This window comes from Denticeps clupeoides, chromosome 20 (assembly GCF_900700375.1).
Source record: "Denticeps clupeoides chromosome 20, fDenClu1.1, whole genome shotgun sequence".
Classification (NCBI taxonomy): Eukaryota; Metazoa; Chordata; class Actinopteri; order Clupeiformes; family Denticipitidae; genus Denticeps; species Denticeps clupeoides.
The window spans coordinates 6,295,798-6,319,598 of record NC_041726.1 but is presented as its reverse complement, the minus strand read 5'-3'; the positions used below and the strand labels follow the sequence as shown (position 1 = coordinate 6,319,598).

Genomic DNA, 23,801 nt, shown 5'->3' with positions numbered 1-23,801 from the left:
CTAACTCCAAGGGGTCTCATCACTTCAGGTCACCTTCCGGTAGTGGCCCTTGTAGGCCCTTTTGGTGCAGGACAGGGGTCAGTGAAAATGAGTCACGGCCGCATCGAGAGCAAATGACCATCGATGGAATTCCTTTCACCTGACAGTGGCCATAAAGCCGCGGCTGCGTCGCTGGACGCGACGCAGCTCAGATTCCCGGACTTGAGGCAAAGTCCTCCTGCAAGACGGCACAGGCCTGACAACAAGGCGGTTGTTTGTGCAATTGACGTCGGACCAGATGTGACTCGGCCTGTTGCAGATTTGGAGATACGCTATCTGCTGTGCTGCAAAGTGTTTGCCGGCCCACATTCCCGTGGAACCCGCTCGATGAACTTCGCGAGCTTTTAGGCACTTTGTGTGGTGACGACCTGGCTACTTTGGAGCTTCCTGGAAATTCAACAAATTAAGCAGTGACGACACGACGTTAAAGTCAACCTGGTGCACAACATTCGGTGGAACCACAGCCGTATTAAAAGCTGTAAAAAATCAGTTCTCCAATGAGGGTGAGGGGTAAAATGTGGGGTAGACATTTCATCTGTTGCCAACGTCCCCGCCCCACACGGGTGTGGCTCTACTCATCCTTCACAATCCTCTCTTTGTTTCTCTTGGTAGAGTAAGTCTGTATGTAAGGGTTACCTTAAAAAATGTTAAGAGATGCTGTGTGTACACTTTCATCCATTTTCCATGCCTGAGTCTAAGAGCTTTTCCCAGCAACTACAAGTGGACATACATGAGTGATATTAACGCAAATAAAGCTAATTTATGTCATGCAAGGTTGTAATTTTCTACATAAAGTCCATTTCTGTCACTAAGCTGCCCTGTATTTCAGAAGGCGCCGAGTATTTGCATATCTGATCAAAGCATTATATGTTTTGTCCATTGTCAAATGTGAACCAAAAATTACACAAATTAATATATTAAGATATTTTTCTAACTGATCAGTGGGAATTTAACACACATGCACATTAGGGCTGCAGCTAACAGCTATTTTGACGGTCGACTAATTATCGACTAGTCGGATTTGGCACATTAGAAGCAGTAAAACAGTGACATTTTATTGACATTCAATTAAATGAATATTAAACATGCTAATTTTGGAAACGTCTGCCGTCTGTCAACGGTGTGTTTACATTGTACAGGGCCCTATGAATTCCTTTTTATTTTATTTTTTTCCCCATTTTATTTTCTCTGAATTCCATGTTTTCTGTTATAAAGGTATTTATTCACCTAAAAAGGGTGTAATTATGGAGTGAATGGGGGGAAAAAAGAAGAAATGCAATATCACATTTTCTCACAGTTCAACAAAGTGCTTGGGCTTTTGTAAGCCATTTACATGTATATAAAATGTGCATTTCATGCAAAGAACAATCTCACAATATTACACATTCTTCCATGTGAAAAATAAAATGAACATAAAAAATGTAGCAAATAAACATTGAGGAGACCTGGAATACAAAGAGAGTTGTGCTCTCCTGCATTAGGAAAGTAGAACCATGATGACTCAAGTCACGTTTTGAATCATCCGATTTGTTGGCCTGAGTTTGCTTAACTGTGCGGGGCTTGTGCAGAAATTCGCCATAGCTTAGCGTGTTTACATTGCGTTGGTGTGCGGACGTTTTACAACGGATTCCATTTTATTTGTTGGATCCCGTCCGCGTTTTCCCCATCGTGGAAATCGTATGACCCTAATCGTAATGTGCACTTATCATCTCGATAATCTCATAAAACAGAAATAAAGTACATGAGCTACATGGGAAAATAATGTCTATGTAGAGGACAGGAACAGAGTCTGGTTTTCGTAATTACGCATGTTGGGCCACAGTGGGTGGTGATGGTGGTTTCGCCTGTTTGGGGTGGGGGAACGCAAACCGTAAATAAAGAGTTAACAGAAACATGCTCAGATTTACTTTACTTTACTTTATTTTGCAGACGCTTTTATCCAAAGCGACTTACAAGAGGAAGACACCAGCAATTCTCATTCGATTTCTATAGAATTTTGAGTTTACAAAACTAAGAGCCCTGATAAAGCCTAACTTGTCAGCAAAGAGCATGCTCGGAGATTGTTAAGTGCTAGACGAAGAAAAAATTATAATATATATATTGTATTGTTTTGTGCAATGTGTACGCATGTGCGTGTAAGTGTTAGATTTGTCTAAAATACTTTTTGAATAAGCGGGTTTTCACCTGCTTCTTAAAGGTGGTGGTAGTCTCTCAGATGCTTACATTTAAGACAAGCTGTGAGAGGTTTAGAGAAGTGCATGATTTGGAGGACAAGATTCTTCAATTCATGGGTTCCCCCAAAACAATTTTAACCCTCGAATCCTGATCCGCCAAGGTGCCACTGAGCAAAAGAACACACTGCTCCCCGGGCGCCTGTCATGGCAGCCCACTGCTCACCAAGGGTGATGGTTAAAAGCAGAGGACACATTTTGTTGTGTCACCGTGTGCTGTGGTGCAGTAATGACAATCACTTCACTTTCTTTTCGATCTTCCACAAATCCAGTTTACTGATGACCCACATGCAACCCTTAAATCACCCAGAATTAGTACCACAAAACTGCTCCACCTTATTATTTATTAAGAATGTCTTGTAAATGAGACAATAACATGGAACAAAGATTGGTATACATTCAATTTCAGGATCTGAAAGGGCATTTCAGTTTCCAAATCTCTAATGATAAAACCTTATTTTTTCAGCAGGCGTGTATGTTTGAAATATCCATACTGTTCCTTTTACCCCTCTGTGGCAGCTGGCTGTCACCTCGGCCTGTTGTGTCGTCCTCCCCTCTCCCGGACAGGCTGCCTGGGTGTGTGTTGCCATCTGTGCAAACAGAGAGGAAGTTCTCATTCCACAGATGCTTTAGGTCTGACCCAGTTCCAGCCTGGCTCTAGGCCCGTCATGGAGGTGTTGCTGACCCACTTCACAGCACACTGACCTTGTGCCGCTTAAATGGCAGTGTGGAGGCCATTGAAGAAAAAAGCAAATCATTTAAAAGAGCCTTCGATCATATTTGAATGTTAGGTTGGAGAAAATACATAGACATAAAAAAATTCATCAGAAAAGGTGCCTTAATGTTCATACCAGGCTTCTTTTAATAGCAGATCAATTCTAACTAGCAAGAAATACCTTTTGAGTTCCAAATATGAATTCCATATATTCTATTCTATAATAAAGAGTAGATTCTCTGGGGTTAATATGGTTCTATAATTAATCGCTGTTTATATACCGCATTCAGAAACTGAGTACACATTGTCTGCTTCACAGCGCCTTCGTGAGGCACGGGTTAAGACAAGACGCCTTTTATGGCCCTCATTCTTGTTGGGGTAGGCAGCTACCCGCCACTATATTTAACACACGTGCCCTTCCTCTGTAATTGGAGGATGCTGCAGTGGGCGTGGCTGGAGCCACTGGTCAGCATAAATACTGCAAGGGGCTGTTCAGGACCAGTACAGTGGGCCTTAAAGCTTAAAATGCCAAACAATGTTATTCTTTTTGAAAAGTATTCATTTCGCGCAGAATTTAAAAACCAATCTAGAGTGTTTTTTGCAATAGTGCATGGAATCAGGCAATGTGCAAGGCAAACAATACAAACAATATCACTAAACAAAAGGCAAAAGCAGAATGTCATTTTATCGGTTTATAGTTACATCTTTTTGAAGTAGTTGACGGGAAACAAAAATTTTGTTGGTGACAATCACAAACCACCATGTGTCAAAGCCGATGTGTAAAGAAACATTTGCGTATACTGCTAAGGCAAATGAATATATCAGATAATAAGTGTGATGTACGATTGCAAGCTTGCAAGTTTCTAATTCAGAGGAATATTTACTCAAACAAGCATTCGTTTAACGACCATACGTATATAATTGGGAAATGAGGCACTGGTGAGCAAAAATAAAGTTTGTGAACATAATCAAACTCAAAAGAACAAAGTCCTGTGTGCTGGTGGCGGCCTCTAGTGGATGGGAGGTTCTACAGTCGAGATGCAGTGGATAAACTATTATATTATATATAATAGTTAGGCAAGATGTGAGTTAGATTTTTTTATAGCGGCACTGTACAAGCTACATGTTCTACTACGCCATTTGCAGAGCCGATGTTTGTTTATGTGTTTACTGTTCCTATAGATAATGCTGTGTGGACCAATGAAAATTTAGCTAGCTACTGTTACCCTGATAATTTTTGCAAATTATTGATACAGTGTCTCTAAAACAAAAATATATAAAACATTTTATGAAATATACCTTGATTGTTGTCAAATAAAGCCTTTGATAAATTGATTGCGAATTGATGCTGTGTCTGTAGGCCGTCTGCTTAGCTCAGTGCACGAAATTAAACATATAATTACCACCATCCACTCACAGACTGGTAATTACGGTAATTATCAGCGCTTTCAGCAACACGAGCATTTTATTTGTTGGTTCATCTGGAGGGCAGCCCGTTTGAACACGTCTGTGTTTGCCTGTGTTCTCCCTCCTTCTCCGGAGGTCTCTGGAGTTCGCCCGTCATCATATAAACACAATACACACTGTGGTCACAAGGCGCATCAAAGAAAAAAACGTCTACAGACAAGAAAAACACGGTCGAACTCCCCGTCCACCCTTTCTTTGCTGTTCCGTGGTGACGTTCCCGTTGCTACGCACAGTCGTCATAATGGCGTCTCTCAGGCTGCGCAGCTCGGGGCAATTCTGAGGTCCCCCCGTGTTCTGTAGCCACGGGCTGTAAGAATAATCCCTCACTGTGTGACTCTCTCCCCGGGCCGAAGCGTACGTTTTTTTTTTTAACCGTCCTCCTGATTGTTGTCCAGCATACACTATGTTCTTAACGCAGTATTTACTTGTTGAATGCGTTTGCCCGTGTAAAACTCCCAGTGAAACAATGGCAGCGCACAGCAGCATATGCACAGTGGGTTTTTAGGAAAATTGCTGGGTTTTTTTCCCCTGTGCGATGCCAGATGGAGCGTCCACCTTCAACATGGTGATTAACGTATCACGCATGATCTCAGCGAGCGATTTCAGAGCCCATTACTCTTGCTGTGTGGCTGTGCCTGGCCCGACACGGAGCTGGAGGCGGGCCCAGCGTGCTGCCCTCCCATTGGCTCTCGCATCGGCACACGTCATTACAACCTTTTAGTGTAAAGGATGGATTCTGAAGGTATATATCCACATATGAAAAAAACTGATGTATAGAGCTGTCTGAATTTTTTTTCCTTCATTATTCACTGCGGCATTCACTGCAAAGATGGTGAGATGTTCATCACTATAATGGGATTGTGCCGCTGCGCTTCCTAGTGCATCCATTTTTCATCAACGCTGACAGGCCATTGGCCAACCAGCAGAGCACTTTCAGGGCAGAGGGCATCATCTCTAAATTAGCCATTAAGCAGATGCTCTTCTCGTGAGGAACGGGCAAATATATTGGGTTTTTGACATTCAGGCAAGGGTAAGAGTGTAATGTTTGAATGGTTGTGCAATGTTTGAATGACCAGTGTGGTACTGGAAGCCTATTTTTTTACAGTAATAGCATGGTGCGCAGATTCAAGTCTGTGAAAACATTACTTAATGCAAGAATCGTCTGCCTCGTAGCAGGCTGAAACGGGAAACCCGTAATACTGTCACTGTGCACTGGGTGCTGTATTGTGAATCAGGGATTCACAATTATGACTTGTTTAGGTTAGACTGACCATTCACAAGAATCATTATTCTGCGAAAAGATTTGCGTGAATGAGATGTTAATGGATTGTTCGTGACTGACATGCTAATGAGGGCTCGTGTGTCACTGATGCAGTTGCAGTTGCTACCTTTGGGCTAAATTGCATTTCTTTTCTTTTGTAGCGCTACCGTCTTCACTCGACACCAGCCCCAATGAGGAGACCGTCACAGACAGCGACCGCCTGAAGGCAGACGACACCACGATCACAGACTCGTCGCTGCTCACCGACCCACCGTCTAAAACAGAAACCCCCAGTAAACCAGATGTCAGGCCCTCCACACCGGCAGCCAGCACCAGCCCCCAGCCTAAGAAAGGTACAGCGCTGTTCGGCAACATCAAAGACTCGCTTCTGCACAAAACCAGATGGAGAGTTAAGACACAGCTGCTGCTATGAAAAAAAAACCCAACAATGTGCAATGAACACTAAATCGTTTTTTAGGAGTGGAACCCGGTGAGCAATACCCCTTGATCCTGTTGCTGCATCCAGCCAAGGATGTCAGTCACTTCATTAGCGTGACTACGCCTTCCAATAATATGATAACAGTTATGTAATAATACAAATAATATCAATAATCAGTTTTGGAGAATATGTGTGAGTCTGTTATTAGAGGGAAGGGCAGAAAGGACAGAAAAGAGCAATTTTGGCACTGAAACCCGTTGGGGTGGGAGGAGCTAGAGTTGTTCTGCCAGCAGCCAGCAGGGGCACTAGCTTCATTAAGATGAAATGATATGGATTTTAGGTGTGTTTTCTATAGAAAGTAGACTATCGTTAGCATTCAAAATTCTGCAGTATCAGTTGTGAAAAGGCTGTAGCATGCTGCTGGCCCCCATCATGACCACGTCTGCATCGCCTTGATGAAGCACAAATCTGCGTTGGTGGTTAATGTTGGGTGGTGGTGGATGGTTGGAGAGGCTGGGAAACCTGCAGACACAGGCCGGGTGTTCCCTCGTCTCTAGCCTGCCGACTTCAGAGCAAGACTTTTCCTACACAGACGGTGGTGGGAGGAAAGCTGGTTGCCGTGGAGACAGGCTGCAGGGGTCCACTGGAAAATATTGCGCTGCAGTTGCAAGGAAAAGAGCTTTTTTACCACTGCGACACCTTCAATCAGTTATGGGCCTGAAAAAGATTGAAATTGGCATTCAGGAGGAAAAAAGAAATAGTGCAGCAGTTTCCCAAGTGGCGTGGATCTTAATGGAATCAATATCGTCTCCGTTGGGAAATGTGTGAGGGAGTAAATGCTGGCTGTGTATGTTCGTGAGATTCCTGTCTTTCACTCCCAGCGTGACGTTACAGTATGAGAAAACGGCCGCATTTATTTGTTCATTTATTTAGTGCTTTGCTCATTTACCCAGATGGGACGAGCCCGGAGGAGAAACAGAAGTTGGCCAAGCAGCGGAGAGACGAAAGGGCTAAGTACATGGGTGAGCCTTATACCAGGCCAGAATTGTTTGTGGCTAAATGTGATGGTTAGAAAAAAAAATGTATTCACATTAATGAGATGTTTTTGCTTGATTTGTAATGCATTACACTTTAACCGGGCTGTCTTGTTGATTTGAATTGTTTGTTGCTTTATCGTTACGCGCCTTTCGCATGCCCAATTCAGACCTTTTGCAGCAAGATATTACATTATCTGGTAGCAAAATGGCCTGATTTTAACCTGCGTCCATATAGACCGTTTCTCTGGCATAAAGGCGGCGGCAGTGCGCCTAATCCAAGATCTCAAAATCCTCCCAGAAAAGTTTTCCTACCGCCAATTCGGAACAATTTTTGTCATGGACCCTCAGCCTTTGGCCTTGACAGGCAGTGCAAGGTGTGTTCCACTTTTTGCATGGTTGACAGTCTGTTCTTGTGCTCTTTTTCTCAATGCTGCAGAAATGCGCACTCAGGAGCAAGGTAAGGGACACTGTCATCGGCAGCAGGAGCCTCCCTTTCATCTCCACTAATTCACACGCTCATTACTGACTGATGCCGCTCATCACTATCTCAAGCAGCTCCAACGTTCATTATTTTTGGTTAATTAACTTTTCGATCTGCATTTTATCTGTGGCAAGTGAGGGATGGGTCATACAATTGTTCTGTTTTAGTAATTATAGTGTAATAAAAAATATATATATTAAATACATAATTATACATTTTGCTTATTTAAAATTTAAGTTTAATTTATTCTATTTTGAAAAGGTTATATTTAAAAAATATAATGTATTGAAGTTGAATTTAAAAGTTACCTTACATAAACAATCAATAATGCATAACAATTACTGCCCTATTTGTTTGTTAGCTCAATGTTTTTTTTTTAAAGCATATATATTATATATATATATATATGCATGCTTTACCAAATATATATTATCATCCTCCAGTTGCATTGCATTGCAGTAACTACAGTTGATTATTCAGAATAACAAATGACACTCTTAGGCTGGAAGGCATAAAAACCTGCTGCTTTACTCCAAAGAAGGACGTGTGGAGGATTCACTGAGTGGACCCACGCTTGAGTCCGGCCATTCGGACGTTGCAGTGATTATATGCAGTGAGGCGAGCTTCACATGGAGATTACAGTAACTAGCTGCTTCATCTCGGTCATTACTCCTCTGGAATAATCAGGCCGACTCAGACAAAGCTTTTGTCGAGAGAGATTAAGTGTGTGATCGCTGCTCAACACACACACACACACACACACACACACATTTGCTCAGCATTCTGAATGCATCTGCACGACAGATTTATGTGTAGGAAATAAAGGAAAATAAATCCGCCCGTGAATAGAAACGCTGCAAAATCCCCCCGTTGTCCATTTAAAGCTCCGAGTTGCCCTGCATGTTTTGTGTGTAAGTGATTCTGCGTAAGACTAATGCGATTAGCATGTCAGAGTTCCCGCGTAGTCATATTAAGCTTATGTATACAGGACTGGTTATAGGGAAAGAATTAGGATAATTTAGTTATCCCCCCCGGAGGAACGTTGTCGTGTTGTTGGAGGAGGATCCTGCTTCTTTACCTGTTCATACAGAGAATAGCATAAGTCTTCCATTTAACTTTCATTCATTTCTATACAGGCTTTGTAACGGTCCTGGATTTGTTACCTACTGAGGGAACTCAGTAGGTAACTACTTTTTTTTACACGACACAGTCTGCATCATAGCCTGATGCACACCTCCCCAGAAGTCTTTCTACATCCAGTAAAAACATACAGTACAGACCAAATGTTTGGACGCACCTTCTCATTCAACGTGTTTTCTTTATTTTCATGATCATTTACGTTGGTAGATTCTCACTGAAGGCATCAAAACTATGAATGAACACATGTGGAGTTATGTACTTAACAAAAAGTGGAGACCTGGCCTCCACAGTCACTGGACCTGAACCCAATCCAGATGGTTTGGGGTGAGCTGGACCAACAAGTGCTAAACACCTCTGGGAACTCCTTCAAGACTGTTGGAGAAGCATTTCAGGTGACGACCTCTTGAAGCTCATCAAGAGAATGCCAAGAGTGTACAAAGCAGTAATCAGAGCAAAGAAACTAGAATATAAAACATGTTTTCACTTATTTCACCTTTTTTGTTAAGTACGTAACTCCACATGTGTTCATTCATAGTTTTGATGCCTTCAGTGAGAATCTACCAACGTAAATGGTCATGAAAATAAAGAAAACGCGTTGAATGAGAAGGTGTCCAAACGTTTGGCCTGTATTAGATCCATATCAACTATGACTAATTAATTGGAATATTTAACACGTTGAGTATGGGCATGTCTCTGCCTCACAAAACATTTAGCATAGATCATTCATTGGTGATTCTGAAAGTTGATGGTTCATTCAGAAATTCTTAGCGGCCCCCCCCCGCTGCCACTTGTTTATATATTTCCTCTCCGCAGCGGGCTGGGGAGTGCGGTGGGGATAACCGGTGGAAGCAGAAAACAGGAAATGCCTGTGAGGGACGTGACGTGTCGTGGCTCCCTCTGGGAAGCAGGCGGCCCACAGACGGCTCCCAGCATGCGGCCGTTGTTTAAAGCTTCTGATTGTTCTTGCCGTGGAAAATGGAGCCGGTGGTCTTGTCAGCTGGAGTTGAATCGATGCCGTTTATCGCCCCTGCTTTTCTGGATTGTTAAACTTGCCATACGGCACATCTCCTCCCGTCAATTAATCCCCGGTTTTAACGCGGACGTTCCAGAAAAACAGACAAATAACAACAGGGGATTATAGATTAGTGGCACATTAGGCCAGAGCCTGCATTTCAGTGGCATGAGAGGTCAGGCTGTCGGAGGGTAGAACATTTGTGCTGTTGGTGTGTCTTCTTGAACCGTCCTGCCTCCCTTCTTGTCCCGCCAGCGGCAAAGAAAGCCCAGTGGCTGGAGAAGGAGGAGAAGGCCCGGCGTCTGCGGGAGAGCCAGCTGGAGCAGCGCAGGAGGAAGCTGGAGGAGCAGCGGCTGAAGGCGGAGAAACGCCGCACCCTGCTGGAGGAGCGGCAGAGGCAGAAGCTAGAGAAGAACAAGGTGAGGAACAAGGGATTTTCTTCGACTGGGTGGGCCATTTATATGGATACACCTTAATAAAATAGGAATGGTATGTGACATTGAACACATTTTATAAGTGGTCAGAAACTTGTGAATAACTCATGAAAGAATAAAGTTACGTTAAAACCAAGCACACCGTTGTTTTTCTTGTGAAATTACCAATAAATTTGATGTGTCACATGACCCTCTTCCTATTGCAAAAACAAAAGTTGGATCCAAGATGACAGACTTCAAAATGGCCACTATGGTCACCACCCATCTTGAAAAGTTTGCTCCCTCACATATACTAATGTGCCACAAACAGGACGTTAATATCACCAACCATTCCCATTTTATTAAGGTGTATCCATATAAATGGTCCACCTTGTACTCAAACCATACACAAGTATTGTGATGTCACGTGTGATCGTGGACAACACAACAGATTTACACCCATAGAGGGCACCACATGGACCTGGAACCGAGCGTGCGCCTGCTTTCGTGCACAACCGAATGGTGTCCTCCGGTGTGTTGCAGGAGAGGTACGAATCTGCCATCAAGAGGTCGTCCAAGAAGACGTGGGCCGAGATCCGCCAGCAGCGCTGGTCATGGGCCGGCGGCCTTAACCAGACCTCCCGCCGGGAAAGTGAGTAAAGACGATGCTGCATCCACGCAAAAAAAAAAAACGTTACCACAACATGCTGAGCACCACCGACAACCAAAACCTTCGCTCACGCTGCCCCGTTTATACAACGTTGTTGTAATGGGTTGTACTTTAACGCGGCTAGACAGTAGTTACAGTAATCAGTAACTAGACAGTTACTAGACAGTAATTGGGTGCATTAGCTGACAACTAATGTTCAACTGTCATGCAAATTCTTAGCTAAAGCTGGAAAAACTAGCAAGTCCACCATCTCAGGTTGGATATCTTTTGTATAACCTACTGAAAAAACAAGCTTTATACGATTCTATAGCAGGTTATTAGTTATTATTGTAAAAATTGTGCAAAAGTCATACATGGTAAATCAGCTAGTCATGCATTTCATTCAGTCCGTGGGTCAAGTGAAAAATATATCTATATATATAAAGGCTGAATTAAGAGGAATGCGGTAAACGTGCTGGTTTGAAAAGTTGATGAAGATTTTGTTATCTGTAGCTCCTGTTAGCCAGCTTTAGCATGCATGGCAAGGTGCAGGGTCCCTGTTTTAAACGTGAGTGAGGGGAGTTCAAATGAGCCATTTTGTCTATAGCATTTTTTTGTCTATAGCATTAGTTTCCACTTCATTCGCGCAGACGTGATGCTTCATTAGGTGGACGGTGTTTAAACTGCCATTTAGCAAGTGTCAGAAGGTAGTAGCGGTGCGTTTCACTGTGGTGAAGTCTTCAGTCTGATAACACGCCCATGTTGGGTTGTCACTGGCCACTGGAAAATGCTAAACTGTATGTCGGTGCGGTTTGGTCACTAGATGGCTCTGTGTAAGTGTTTATGTCCTTTCACAGATCACAGCTGACTTTGTTGCTTTTACTTGCCTGCACCTTCACACTTTGACCCAGAACATGGCTCAGATGCACCAGGGCGTAAAGAGAATCTGGTCAGAAGGAGAGCCTCGCGGTCAGGGTAAACCAGGGCCACTTTGTTGCAGGACCTCATAAGAAGCCTGACGGTTGTCTTTTATGAAGTCCTGTTTTATGAAGGCCCGAGACGTCCTTTTGCCCTGCGGACGGACTTGTCGGAGGGTCCTTGTGAACAGTGTTGTCTGTTGCGCTCTCTCCGGTGCAGGCAGATGCTCGGCCTCCACGGTCAACTTGCCGAGGCAGGTGGAGCCTGTGATTAGCAACAGGCTGTCCAAGTCCTCCGCCACCCTGTGGAACTCCCCCAACAGAAGTAAGGACGGGCCGCGTCGGTGTCCACCAGACTTCTTCCCCCCCTACCCCTGGTCCTGTGAAGTCTTACTGATCAGTTTTTCTTTGTTACCCGTCCATTTCGTTTTCTCATTTATGTTTTAAAAACTACGGTGGCTTGCCTGCCTGCCTGTGCTTGGTGATTGGTCATTTGCAGCACCCTATCCTCACCCATCTCACCAACTGTTCTCGTGTGCATCGTGGGTATTTTTTCACATTTTCTTTTGACCCTTCTGAGTGCATTCTGACCAGCCCTTGTGTGTTGTATCCATTTTATACATCTTGGTGGGTTTTTTGTTTGTGATGTGGAGTCACAGTCCACTTCCTGCCTCCCGTCCCACCCTGTTTCTGACTGGTTATTTTCTGTCATCCTGGTGTGTCTGTGGTGGCGGTGGTGGTGATAAGAAGGGCAATACATCAAAAAAGATTATTATTATTTATGCATAATTTAAGCAAATATGCAGTTTATATTTGCATAATCTGATTATTGTCTTAATATTATTTAATATTATATATGTACCTCAATGCATCTGCATAAAACAGGGGTTAGGGAATGTTTGTCTGAGTTAAGAACATTTAATTTGCCGCCGTGTGGCAGCCGCCCTTTGGCAGCATGTGATGCTTCGTTTAGTCTGGGCACCATCGGCCACAGACACGGTGACCGCCTCGGCCCTGGATCAGGTTCTAGCTGCCAGGTACGCCGCGTGAAGCATGCAGCACTGAAGAAGATTTCTTGCCGCATTGGAGACAGGATTCTGCTAGTTGCTTAGCAACACGGGTGAACAGCCAGCACCAAGTTGAACTACAAAAAAACATATCGACTAAAATCTATGATGTTGTTCCTTGACCTTGAAGGCTCGTGTCTTGTGTTTTTTGGCAATGCTGGTGGTTTGGACAAAAAAGCTTAAATGTAAATGTGCCATTATGTGTGGGTCTGTGTCTATGGAGAAGGATGTGTGTGCTGTCTGTGGGGGTGGAAAGAAGGCATTAAAATGCAATATAACGTAAAATATAGTCAGTACGGTGGGCTAGACTGCATTTATGTACATGACTTGTTTCGTCAGTATTCCACTATCTGGCATTTCCATGGCATTTGTGTTGGAAACCATATAACAGTAAGCAGGAACGGAGCTCTGCTGGTCTCCCATGTTTTCCTATATTCCATAACTACACACTTATTTGTTAGTTCAGGGTTCAGACAGAATATTTGCGGAAATCTCACATTTTATTTTGGATCAGTAAAACCAGTCTTTGTGAGTGTGTGTGATTTGTGTTACGACATTTTCCCATTCGGTCACGTGACATTTACATTAAGCTGGTCTGACCCCTATAACCATCCGATGCGGGGTTTGCTCTTCATCCACTGACACCAGTTTGAACCGGTAGTCATAATTCTGGATGCTCAGCATCACTAATGTCCAACAGCGTTGCTGGCGTGCGGTGTGATCCGCTTGTGCATGTCTCGGTGTTGTGACTCGGTGACAGTGACCTGTGTGCCTCTCACCACTGACCTTGTGCTGCAGGACGCTACGTGATTTTAAGAGGCACCGTGTAAAAGTCGAGGTCAGTGTGGCGTTTAAAATATGAAGCCAGGGGCTGACTCCTGTCTCGCAATATTGGGGGTGGGGCTAAAGAGACGTTTGTGTTATATCTTAGCCTGATTCCAAATTATTCGAGCCAAGGTCATAGGTAACCTCCTAAAGGCAGGACTTTTCTTGTTTTGCCCCCACGCCTCGACTTGCGTCTTAGAAGGACCGAGGTCTGAATGAACTTGGAGCGTTTGTAGCTTTCTGAGACGGACGATGTCGGCACAAGCTTGATGCTAATAGCCCCCTGTTGTGACAGCTCGCAGTCTCCGGCTGAGCCCTTGGGAAAGTCGCATCGTGGAGCGGCTGATGACCCCCACCCTGTCGTTCCTGGCTCGGAGTCGCAGCGCGGCCACCCTGCTGAACAGCAGCGACCCTCGTGAGTAGCTTTCGGCTGGTAGAGTACGTTGAATTAAAAAAAAGAAGCTTGAAGCTTTTGTGGTGGAGGTAAGTGTGTCTGTTTTTTTTTTTTTGTGTCGGTTGCCAGACTCCCATTGCTCTCGCTCGGCCTCGGCCAGCCCCCTGACTCCGTGCTCACACCACCACCCCCACCAGCGGGCCTCGGAACAGTGGAGGGTGTCTGCCAGCACGCCCGATATCACCCAGCGGCAGCGCCGCCGCCACTCCACGCCGGTCAGCAGCAACTCCCATTTACAGCATCGTAACAAGGTGATCCTGTGTTTTACAATGTGCTCCATTCCCTAAGGTGGAGAAGAAGAAGAAAGAGAAGAAAGACAAGGAAAGGGAGAACGAAAAGGAGAAAAATGCTCTGACGAAAGAGAAAGTGCAGAAGAAGTCCAGACAGTCTCTCGCCACACCAAGCCCGAAGGCAGAACCCAGGTACGGGACCACGCGACTGTAAACACAATTTTTGTATTTTTGCCCTTTATTGCACACGTAACGTTCAAGAAGACAGTTCTTCTTCTAAACGTGTTCCTAGATTGCAGCCTTCACTTCAGTATCTCACACATGCCACTAGGTACAGTTGAGCTGTACATCATCTTTACACTTACTGTTACTACACTAGTTACTACTCCACTATATTCTTTAATTCCTTGTCACTCGCACTTTATGTTGACCAGTTGTCTTTTTCATTTATTGTAACGTATGCCCTAATTCGACTGTCTGTCCACGGTGTTTGTATATCATGTTGCTGGTAAGCCTTGGCCAACAAATGAGATTTTGATTTTGATTCTGAGCTTTTGGAGCAGAGACCCTCATTTAATTTCATCGGTTTATGGAAAGCTCCGCCCCGGGCCAGGTTAAGTGGCAGGCTCTCTGACAGATGATGGCGAGTGCCCGGGGGCTGGGACCAGAGTCTAGAGCACATCCTGTTCATCTTGAGCGATGAACAGTCTACGAGTCTGCAGACGAATATGCATCAGGCGTTGTGGCGCCGTCTGGACAGTTGCTGGATTCTGATTGGCTGGCTTGAATGTTGATTTAATACACAAGCAGTTCTTGTGCTGATCATAAACAACAATAATGTAAACACGTGGATTGAGGTTTTTCGTCGCTATGAAGGATTTTCCGGCGACTGAGCTGAACACCATGAATGTGTTCAGCGTGGCGGTGTGCTTTGATTCGTATTTTGATTCGACGTGGCAAATCGACGCTCCACAACCTTCTGGAGACACTGTGGTTAAAGTTGAATATTGTTGAACTTTGACCTCTGCTCGATGTGATGCATTAACGCGCAGCCAATCAAAACAAAGCATGACAGTGACAGGTTGATTATAGCGGTGATTCTAAGTTGATTATAGCGATTTAGTTGAAAGGTATCATCTTACTGTCGCACCTCAAGGAAGGAGAGACATGTCAGATGCAGAGTGTAGGATCATCTCGTGAAACCCAGTAGTAGTTAGGTACAGTTTTAAAACCATGTGATGGTGGTGTTCACGTAATGACGTTTTATTAAAAATTGAATCCATGATTAACAACAAACGTACAAAAAATACAACCATGACAACGTAGCAGAACGGTTAATGGTGAACTCTGCTTTTTAGCCCTAACACCAAACCTAAGAAAAGGGCGTCCTCGCCAGCTCCACCCAAGAGCAGACCCCTGTCCCCCTGCCCTGCGGTGTCCCCCAAGCCCCCTGCCACATGCCGGACCCCCACTTCCACCAGAACTCGGCCGAAGAGAGCCCAGACGCCCGCCAGGGTGCAGCCTCCGACAGTCACCCCTGTCGCCGTGGAGATAAAGAAAGAGCCCTGTCAGCCAGATCAGCCGGAGACGACAAAGAGTAAGTCTGATCGTCATGGTTACCATATATTAACGGTGGTGTATCTTTTATAGACTGCGGTGGAATGGTGTGTAGATTTTACATCTTAATTTAATTGCACTCTGTCTCCCCCGAACAGCCGCAAACGTGCTCCCCTCCATCTCGGTGTCATCTGCCCCGGACACGCCCACCTCCGCCAGCCCACCAGCGGCAGCGTCCACCACGGCGACTGCTCCCCCGCCCGCAGAGTCGGCCGTCCCAGCAGCCCCTGTTGCCAAGCAGACGGCTGGAACAAGCGACCCGGAGGAGGCGTCCCGCGTGCTGGCGGAGAAACGGCGGCAGGCCCGCGAGCAGAGGGAGCGGGAGGAGCAGGAGAGGCTGGAGCAGGAGCAGAGAGTCCGGTCAGCTCGACAACGAAACAACACCAAAACCCTAAAATTAGTCCTCATGCACTTTGCTCTATGTTGCACGTCTACTCGTACACACACAACATTGTTGTCAGCGTTGTTAATTAAATAGGTCAACATATAAAATCACTTTATGTTTTTGTGCCCTCAAGATCATATAAAAAAAACACACACACACGCATATATATACAGGGTGGGCCATTTATATAGATACACCTTAATAAAATGGGAATGGTTGGTGATATTAACGTCCTGTATGTGGCACATTAGTATATGTGAGGGGGCAAACTTTTCAAGATGGGTGGTGACCATAGTGGCCATTTTTAAGTCGGTTATCTTGGATCCAACTCTTGGACCCTCTTGTCAGGAAGAGGGTCATGTGACACATCAAATTTATCGGTAATTTCAAAAGAAAAACAAAAAACAAAGGTGTGCTTGGTTTTAACGTAACTTTATTCTTTCATGGGTTATTTACAAGTTTCTGACCACTTATAAAATGTGTTCAATGTCACCAACCATTCCCATTTTATTAAGGTGTAACCATATAAATGGCCCACCCTGTATATTATATCAATTATAGCAGGTTTCTGTTAATCATCCAGATGAATTATGTAAATTATGTGAATTATGTGAATTGGTTTTAATCCGGAGCTACTCATATTCTGTAATTATGGAAATGGGCTCCACAAGCCCTCTAACAGAACGTCTCCGTGCACAGGGTGGAGCGCGAAGAGCGCGTCGCGCGGGAGGCGGAGGAGAGGACGCGCCGGGAGGAGGAGGCGCGCCGCATGGCGGAGCAGCAGCGGCTGCGTGAGGAGAGGGAGGCGCAGGAGAGGGAGCAGGCGCTGCAGGAGGAGAACGAACGCCTGCAGAGACAGGTGAGGGATGGTCCGATTGTCCTGATATACGGCGCCGTGCGAAAGGCACCAGTTCAAAACAGTCAAGTCGCTATGTCAAATATTGATCAAATATTGATTTATCTAAACTGTTAATTGCAGGATTTAACAGTACCTACTCATTTATGGGATGTTGAATCTTTTACATTATAAAACAAAACTGAAGACGCAGGACTACAAAATAACATGTGATGTTATGTAATAAATAAATAAAAAAATTAAGATATGCGTCTCTCCAAATCAGGCAGCTTTTGCTGCGATTGCGGCATTTCAGACTCTTGTCCAATATAAACAAAGAGCAGCAGTACAACATTGTTCTCCATCTGCAGACTTTTGCATGTATGAGATCATTCATTAGTTCACAGAAATGTATTGTAACGTATGCCCTAATGCCGCTGCGTATTATCTACACCGTCTGTCCACGTTGTTTGTATATCAAGTCGCCAACGGCCGGAACCAAATTCCTTGTGTGTGTTACACACTTGGCCAATAAATTAGATTTTGATTCTGAGATTTTGGAGCAGAGACCCTCGTTTTGATTTCATCGGTTTATGGAAAGCTCCGCCCCAGTTTACAGTTATGAGACACCAACCCCCAGTTCTTCTGCCACATCTTACTGAGCAAGTATATTAATATACACGAAGGTATTTGGTTCTCTCAAGCAACACGGCACAATATAAATTGCAGAAAAGTATATAATATAAATTGGGGCATGGGGTAGTGAGTTGCTGGCTTGTGGCACAGAGCAGACGTGTCGATGAATGTTCGTACTGCTGGCCGAGGAGCAGAGTAAAGAAATAAATAAATAAAATCCATTATCTGGACAGAGAGAGGCACAGCCTGGTGTGCCACCAGCTGGTGTCCTTCAGTCACCGGGTCTCCAGTGGAGACAGTTGTCCTTTGTCCTTCACGCGTCTGTGCGGTGCATGGCTGTGTAACCGTTTGGTTTTAATACCCGAGGTAAACGTGTTTGAGTTTCAGGTGTTCGCTCACGTACGTGAGCGTGGAATGGCAGCATTACATAAATGAGGGACGGGATGTTTTTTTTTTTTGCTCTCTCCCCTCCCCCTACATATGTGTCCTGTTACTGAGTAGAACTGACCCGAACGTGGAGAACGTAGGGTCTCTGTCGCCCCCGTGTGGTAGAACGGGGTCCTTTCATTCAATCGAACGACTAGCGCGGGTACTACTTGTTACGTGTTTGTTATTTCGTCTCCAGAAAGAGGAGGCTGAGCTGAAAGCTCGGGAAGAGGCCGACCGACAACGAGTGGAGAGAGAAAAGCACTTCCAGAAGGAGGAGCAGGAGCGTCTGGAAAGGAAAAAGGTACGACAGGAACGGAATCCACACTGAACATAAATATAAACCCAACATTCTTGTTTTTGCTCCCATATAACTCAAAGATCTGATACGTTTTCTGCGTACACAAAAGACCCATTACTCGCAAATATTGTTCACAAATCTGTCTAAATCACTTCTCCTTTGCCAAAACAATCCATCCCACCTCACAGGTGTAGCATGTCAAGGTGCTGGTTAGACAGCGTGAATATTGCACAGCTGCGCCTACAGGCAGAAATATACTATATACCGCGGTCCGTATCCCACGGTCTGGTTTTTGTGCACGTACTCAAAAAATGAATGGAACGGATACGGATGCAATACCGCCGTGTTGCACGATCTGTACTTCACAATGGATGGTTTTAAGGTACAGGTATTCATTCATTTATTCGGCTTGGCATCGAAACTGACTCTACACACCACAGATTACCACGCACAGTTCAGACGCAAGTATAACAGCACACACGTCAACAACGCAACTGTGTACAGATACGTTAAAGGTTGTATATAACTAGAGTGTTTCAAGAGGAAACTTTTTATGAACTGTGTGTCCTCTGATTACAGCGCCTTGAGGAGATCATGAAACGAACGCGCAACTCGCAGCCCCCTCGTGCTGATGGAGGAGATAAGGTTGGTGTTTTGTCTGTATGTATTTTTTTAAACGTTCTCGCTGCATTCGGTTCTGCCTGGATTCCGAAGGGTCAAAGGGTAAAAATCCTTCATTCCTTGTACACTGCAGAAAGATACCAAGTCTCCAGCCCAGAAAGATGGAGGTGACCAAGAGAGCAACAGAAGTATGTCCAACATCTTTCTGCTTACATTTTAGTCTGAATATGTATGCCATAATTAGCTGGAATAAACTTTTAAACGCAACAAGCAAAATTTCTTGATTTCTTGGATTTCTTGAATAAATATTTTCTTCTCACAGCTCCTGAAAGTCAGAATCCTCCCACAATGATGACAGACAGGTAAATAATTAGAGCATGCGGCATTAATATTATTCATAATAATATGGTTTTTATAAACAATGATGCACTAGTGTTGAGTCATAAAAGTGATAAAGGAAGAATAATTGAAAGTTTAATTTAAGCAATGAAGTCTGCATTCCGGCCTGGACAGTTTTGAAGTTGAGATAATTCTTTTCCTCAGTCACACTGCCTGGAATTCTGCCCCCCTGGTGAACGGCATCCAGCCCGCCAAACACCAGAACGGACTCAGTTCAAATGGGGACACAGCCGGCTTTGAGGACATCATGCAGCTGTCCAATCACAGCAGCAGCAGCAGCAATGGTGGGCCGAGCCAATCAGCGAGCAGCATGGTGAGCAACCCGATGCTGGCATTTGACAGTGGCGAGCCGTACCTGATGAAAACTGGTCCAATGAAGCCTCAGCATGTTGCAGGTACGTTGATAGTCTAGTTTATTTTCCGAACACTTGTGACCTTTGACCCATAAAAAGAGAGCACTAATTTATTTTATTTGCACCACTGAGTAGCATATTTAATAGTTCATAAGTTCATATTTTAACAAAGATGCTTGGTCTGTAAATCAAAATGCATCCGTATCTGCATCAGCTTACTCACTTTCTGTTTATTTGTACATATCTTGATGCTAGATGTTTGTATTATTCACAAGTATTGCTGTCAAGTCATATTGATTTCTTCAATTAACCTGAAATAACATGAATTTAACATGTTAAAATAAATTAACTGCATAAATTAATGCAAATGTGATTTTGTTCATCGTATGCTCACACTGTAATCAGTCTTGTTTCTCACTCAAAATTGGCCAACACATGTTCATGTTCAAGAAAAATTAGGTATATTAATTTAATTGGCTTGAAAATGTAAACTTTTTTCTTTACTTTCTGTTCCAACATGAAGCATGATATAACCCGTTCAAAATATTTTAAATAATATAGCAAAATATGAATTGCAATTAATCATTATTAATTCTATGAAAAATGCACAATTAATTAAAATGTAAAAATATTTTAATTGATTGACAGTGCTATTCACAATAACGTCTGCGTTCCTTGAATCATCTGGCTTTGTATCAGATGACCTCACATTCAGACTACATCCCATTACATTGAGTGGGCTGGCCTGCGGTGATGGAAATCGGATCCTGCTGCATGTCTTCTAGGTTCCTCTCCTTGGCAGGTGCTCCTGATAGGAGAGATGATCAACCTCCTACTAAAATGCTATCAGCTCGATCCACTCATTTGCCAAAACTAACCTGAGCCACTTTCCAAATTTAGATTTATACTGTGAAGGAAAAAAATAGCACTGCTTGATAAATAACAATAACAGAAAAGTTTAACTTTAATCTATAGGTGACTCAACGAACTATGAACCATAAGATCACAAGATCACAGGTTCCAACCACACTTAACCCTGAGTGTCTCCAGGGGGGAGACTGTCCCTGTAACTACTTATTGTAAGTCGCTCTGGATAAGGGCGTCTGTTAAATGCTGTAAATGTGACTAAAATCCCAATAAATAGCCCCAATGGTCACAAAGTCCCACTTGTTGGTGCATGCAATTCTCTTTTGGCATTTTTGCACACAAAGGCTATAGTTTGTTTATACGTTTTTAAATATAAATTTATATACATTTATGGCATTTATCAGATGCCCTTATCCAGAGCAACTTATAATGAGTAGTTACAGGGACCGTCCCCCTGGAGCAACTTAGGGTTAAGGGTCTTACTCAGGGACACAATGGTAGTAAGTGGGATTTGAACCTGGGTCTTCTGGTTCATAGGCGAGTGTGTTACCCACTAGGCTACTACCACATTTTGAAAGTGAAAGTGAAGTCATTGTGAAACATGGGACAGCACATAATGGCAGAACGAAATGTGTCCTCTGCAATTAATCATCACCCTTGGTGAGCAGTGTGTGGGCACGGTGCTTTGCTCAGTGGCACCTTGGCGGTTCGGGAACCGGCAACCTTCTGATTACGGGTCCAATTAGGCTAGCCACTGCCCCTAAATGTTGTGCGAGGTGAGATTCCAACCCAGGTCTCACGCCCCCAAGCCTCAGGATGTAAACGCTTGTCCATAGGGGTGCTTATTTTACAAAGGTTACAAGATTATTACCATAACTTATTCATTCATTTCACATTCATGTCCAAAATGTAAACACACAAACACACTAACCAATCAAAATGGAGTATTCAGTATATTCTCTGGTATAATATAAAGTTACTAATATAACGTTACTAGCGGTTAACTAAGTTTTGTAAGATAAATTTCCTTGAAATGTTTCTAATGTTTTCCTTTCTCTATTGTCTCTTTCAGAAGTCCTATGAAGCGAAAGTGAACATAATCTTTAAAGCAAAATAACGTGCAACACAGCATCTGCTTCCAAAGTGTGCCAAACAACTGACTGCTTTTATCTTAGAACAAAATATATATTAAAAAAAAGAAGATATTCATGCCAAGCACTTTCCAAAACGACACGGATGAACTGTGCAAGTGGACACTGACACCCCCCCCAGAAAAATAAAATAATATCTCTTTTGTCTAGTTCACTGTGTGTCATGGTGCAGCAATGTTGAATTTTACTGAAACGTCACATGCCGATTTCTCCGACGGTGCACCTTAAAAAGACTGATGATATAATTCATTTTAGAGTATACAACTCAGTATTGTTATTATTGTTATTATTATATGTATTGCTGTTGTTATTACCTTTTTTGGGGGGGTCGAGTGTGTTTTGTCTGGAAGAATTTAAGTAAACATTGTGTTATTTAACTTGAGGAGCATAGCCAGACTGGGGTACAGTTTATGTAAATGTATATGAGCCTGAATATGAATGACCTGTGGAATAAAGCTTTAAGAAAGGGAATGCTGTTGGTGTGTTTTATTTTTTGGCTTCAGTGTCAGTTAAACAGGGCTGCTATTCATTCGTATTTTCCGCTGTGCTGTATTTCACTCAGCGCGGTTTCAAAAACAACATTCATTTCATGTAACGCCCAAAATGGGCAGAACATTTACACAAGGCCCCCTTTCACTTAGACGCTATCTGACCTCTCCTGAAGGGTGCAATAGATGTCAGGGCAATCTTGATATTAATTAATCTGTGATCGTGGTACATAACCGGACATATGATCCTTTTAAAGATGTTGCTTTAGGCAACAGTTAGCTGGTTTAACTTGATCTAGCTGGTTTAACTTGATCTTGTCCAATGATAGTGCATATAAGCAGCATACCGGTTGCCAAACATTCTTTCTCTCTGCTTTTAACCATCACCTTGGTGAGCAGTGGGCAGCCATGACAGGCACCCAGGGAGCAGTGTGTGGGGACGGTACTTTACTCAGTGGCACCTTGGCGGATCAGGACTCGAACCGGCAACCTTCTGATTACAGGGTTGCTTCCTTAACCGCTAGGCCACCACTGTCCTAAAGTATGAGTTACCGCTGTGCTAAACAGGCATGATTCCGCTGAATCACACAATGTCTTCAGATAAAGACGATAAGACAGGATAAACCTTTGCAAAGGCAGGCAGCTGCACACCAATGTCAGCAAAACCAATCAGCTTACGTTTGAGAGGATTCAGAGCAGGTAACCAGCCCCCCCAACAAGCACAATGTAGACCACCCTCGGTTTACTTGGGCTTTGACCAAAGTCCAAGTGCACATTTTCACCAACAGCAAGGGCTTTTTTTTAAGACACTAGTTTTACAAGTAAGGAAAAGATGGTCTTTTCCAAGATTAGAGAAATGCTTGTGAGCATTTGAACCAGCAGGGGGCAGCCTCTGCATTGAAACACCAATCACAGCAGGCCAGTGACTCTTTCTACTTGCCCTTTCCTATCGCATCTTTTCGGCCAGGTTAATAATATGACGGGGGTGATATCGATACAAATAGCCTTTTGTTAAGCCTTCTGGCCTCATGAAAGGTCCTGCAATGCCAGCGCTCTCTGTATATTTGGCCGGGCGCTAACAGACGATGGATTTATGGGAAGGAGGCAAGGGCCGTGCCAAGAAGCTTTTAAATCTGGAGGGGGGGCATGGAGCTGGACATCCTCCCAGCTGGACAACATCCTGGGTGTCAGAGACGCACCACGCTGCCGTGACCTCTGTGCTATTCTCCCTGGTGGCCTGGTGATGGCTGATGCTGTTATCGACCTTCATAACCCCCATTTCAGAGGGATAGTTAATCGAGGGACAGATAACAGATCTCCTGAAACTTTGAGAGGAGATATTTGT

The 23,801-nt window shown here is 43.9% G+C and overlaps 1 protein-coding gene across 4 annotated transcripts in view; it reads left to right on the top strand.

Annotated features, from left to right (window-relative positions):
- LOC114770254 (MAP7 domain-containing protein 1-like) overlaps positions 1-22,439 on the top strand; it is a 31,785-nt gene extending 9,346 nt beyond the window's left edge. Inside the window, exons 2-19 of one of the 4 annotated variants that reach the window (XM_028964008.1) lie at positions 5,875-6,066; positions 7,106-7,174; positions 7,626-7,646; positions 10,078-10,241; positions 10,779-10,887; positions 12,022-12,126; positions 13,989-14,108; positions 14,217-14,362; positions 14,436-14,569; positions 15,736-15,974; positions 16,093-16,354; positions 17,079-17,238; positions 18,476-18,580; positions 19,157-19,222; positions 19,332-19,386; positions 19,521-19,560; positions 19,742-19,992; positions 21,890-22,439. In XM_028964008.1, coding sequence (XP_028819841.1) covers positions 5,875-6,066; positions 7,106-7,174; positions 7,626-7,646; positions 10,078-10,241; positions 10,779-10,887; positions 12,022-12,126; positions 13,989-14,108; positions 14,217-14,362; positions 14,436-14,569; positions 15,736-15,974; positions 16,093-16,354; positions 17,079-17,238; positions 18,476-18,580; positions 19,157-19,222; positions 19,332-19,386; positions 19,521-19,560; positions 19,742-19,992; positions 21,890-21,900 — 2,249 coding nt within the window. In that variant the 3' untranslated portion in view covers positions 21,901-22,439. The remainder of the gene's footprint in view (positions 1-5,874; positions 6,067-7,105; positions 7,175-7,625; positions 7,647-10,077; positions 10,242-10,778; positions 10,888-12,021; positions 12,127-13,988; positions 14,109-14,216; positions 14,363-14,435; positions 14,570-15,735; positions 15,975-16,092; positions 16,355-17,078; positions 17,239-18,475; positions 18,581-19,156; positions 19,223-19,331; positions 19,387-19,520; positions 19,561-19,741; positions 19,993-21,889) is intronic. The other 3 variants (XM_028964009.1, XM_028964010.1, XM_028964011.1) reach the window with 3 other exon arrangements.
- The last annotated feature ends 1,362 nt before the right edge of the window (positions 22,440-23,801 follow it).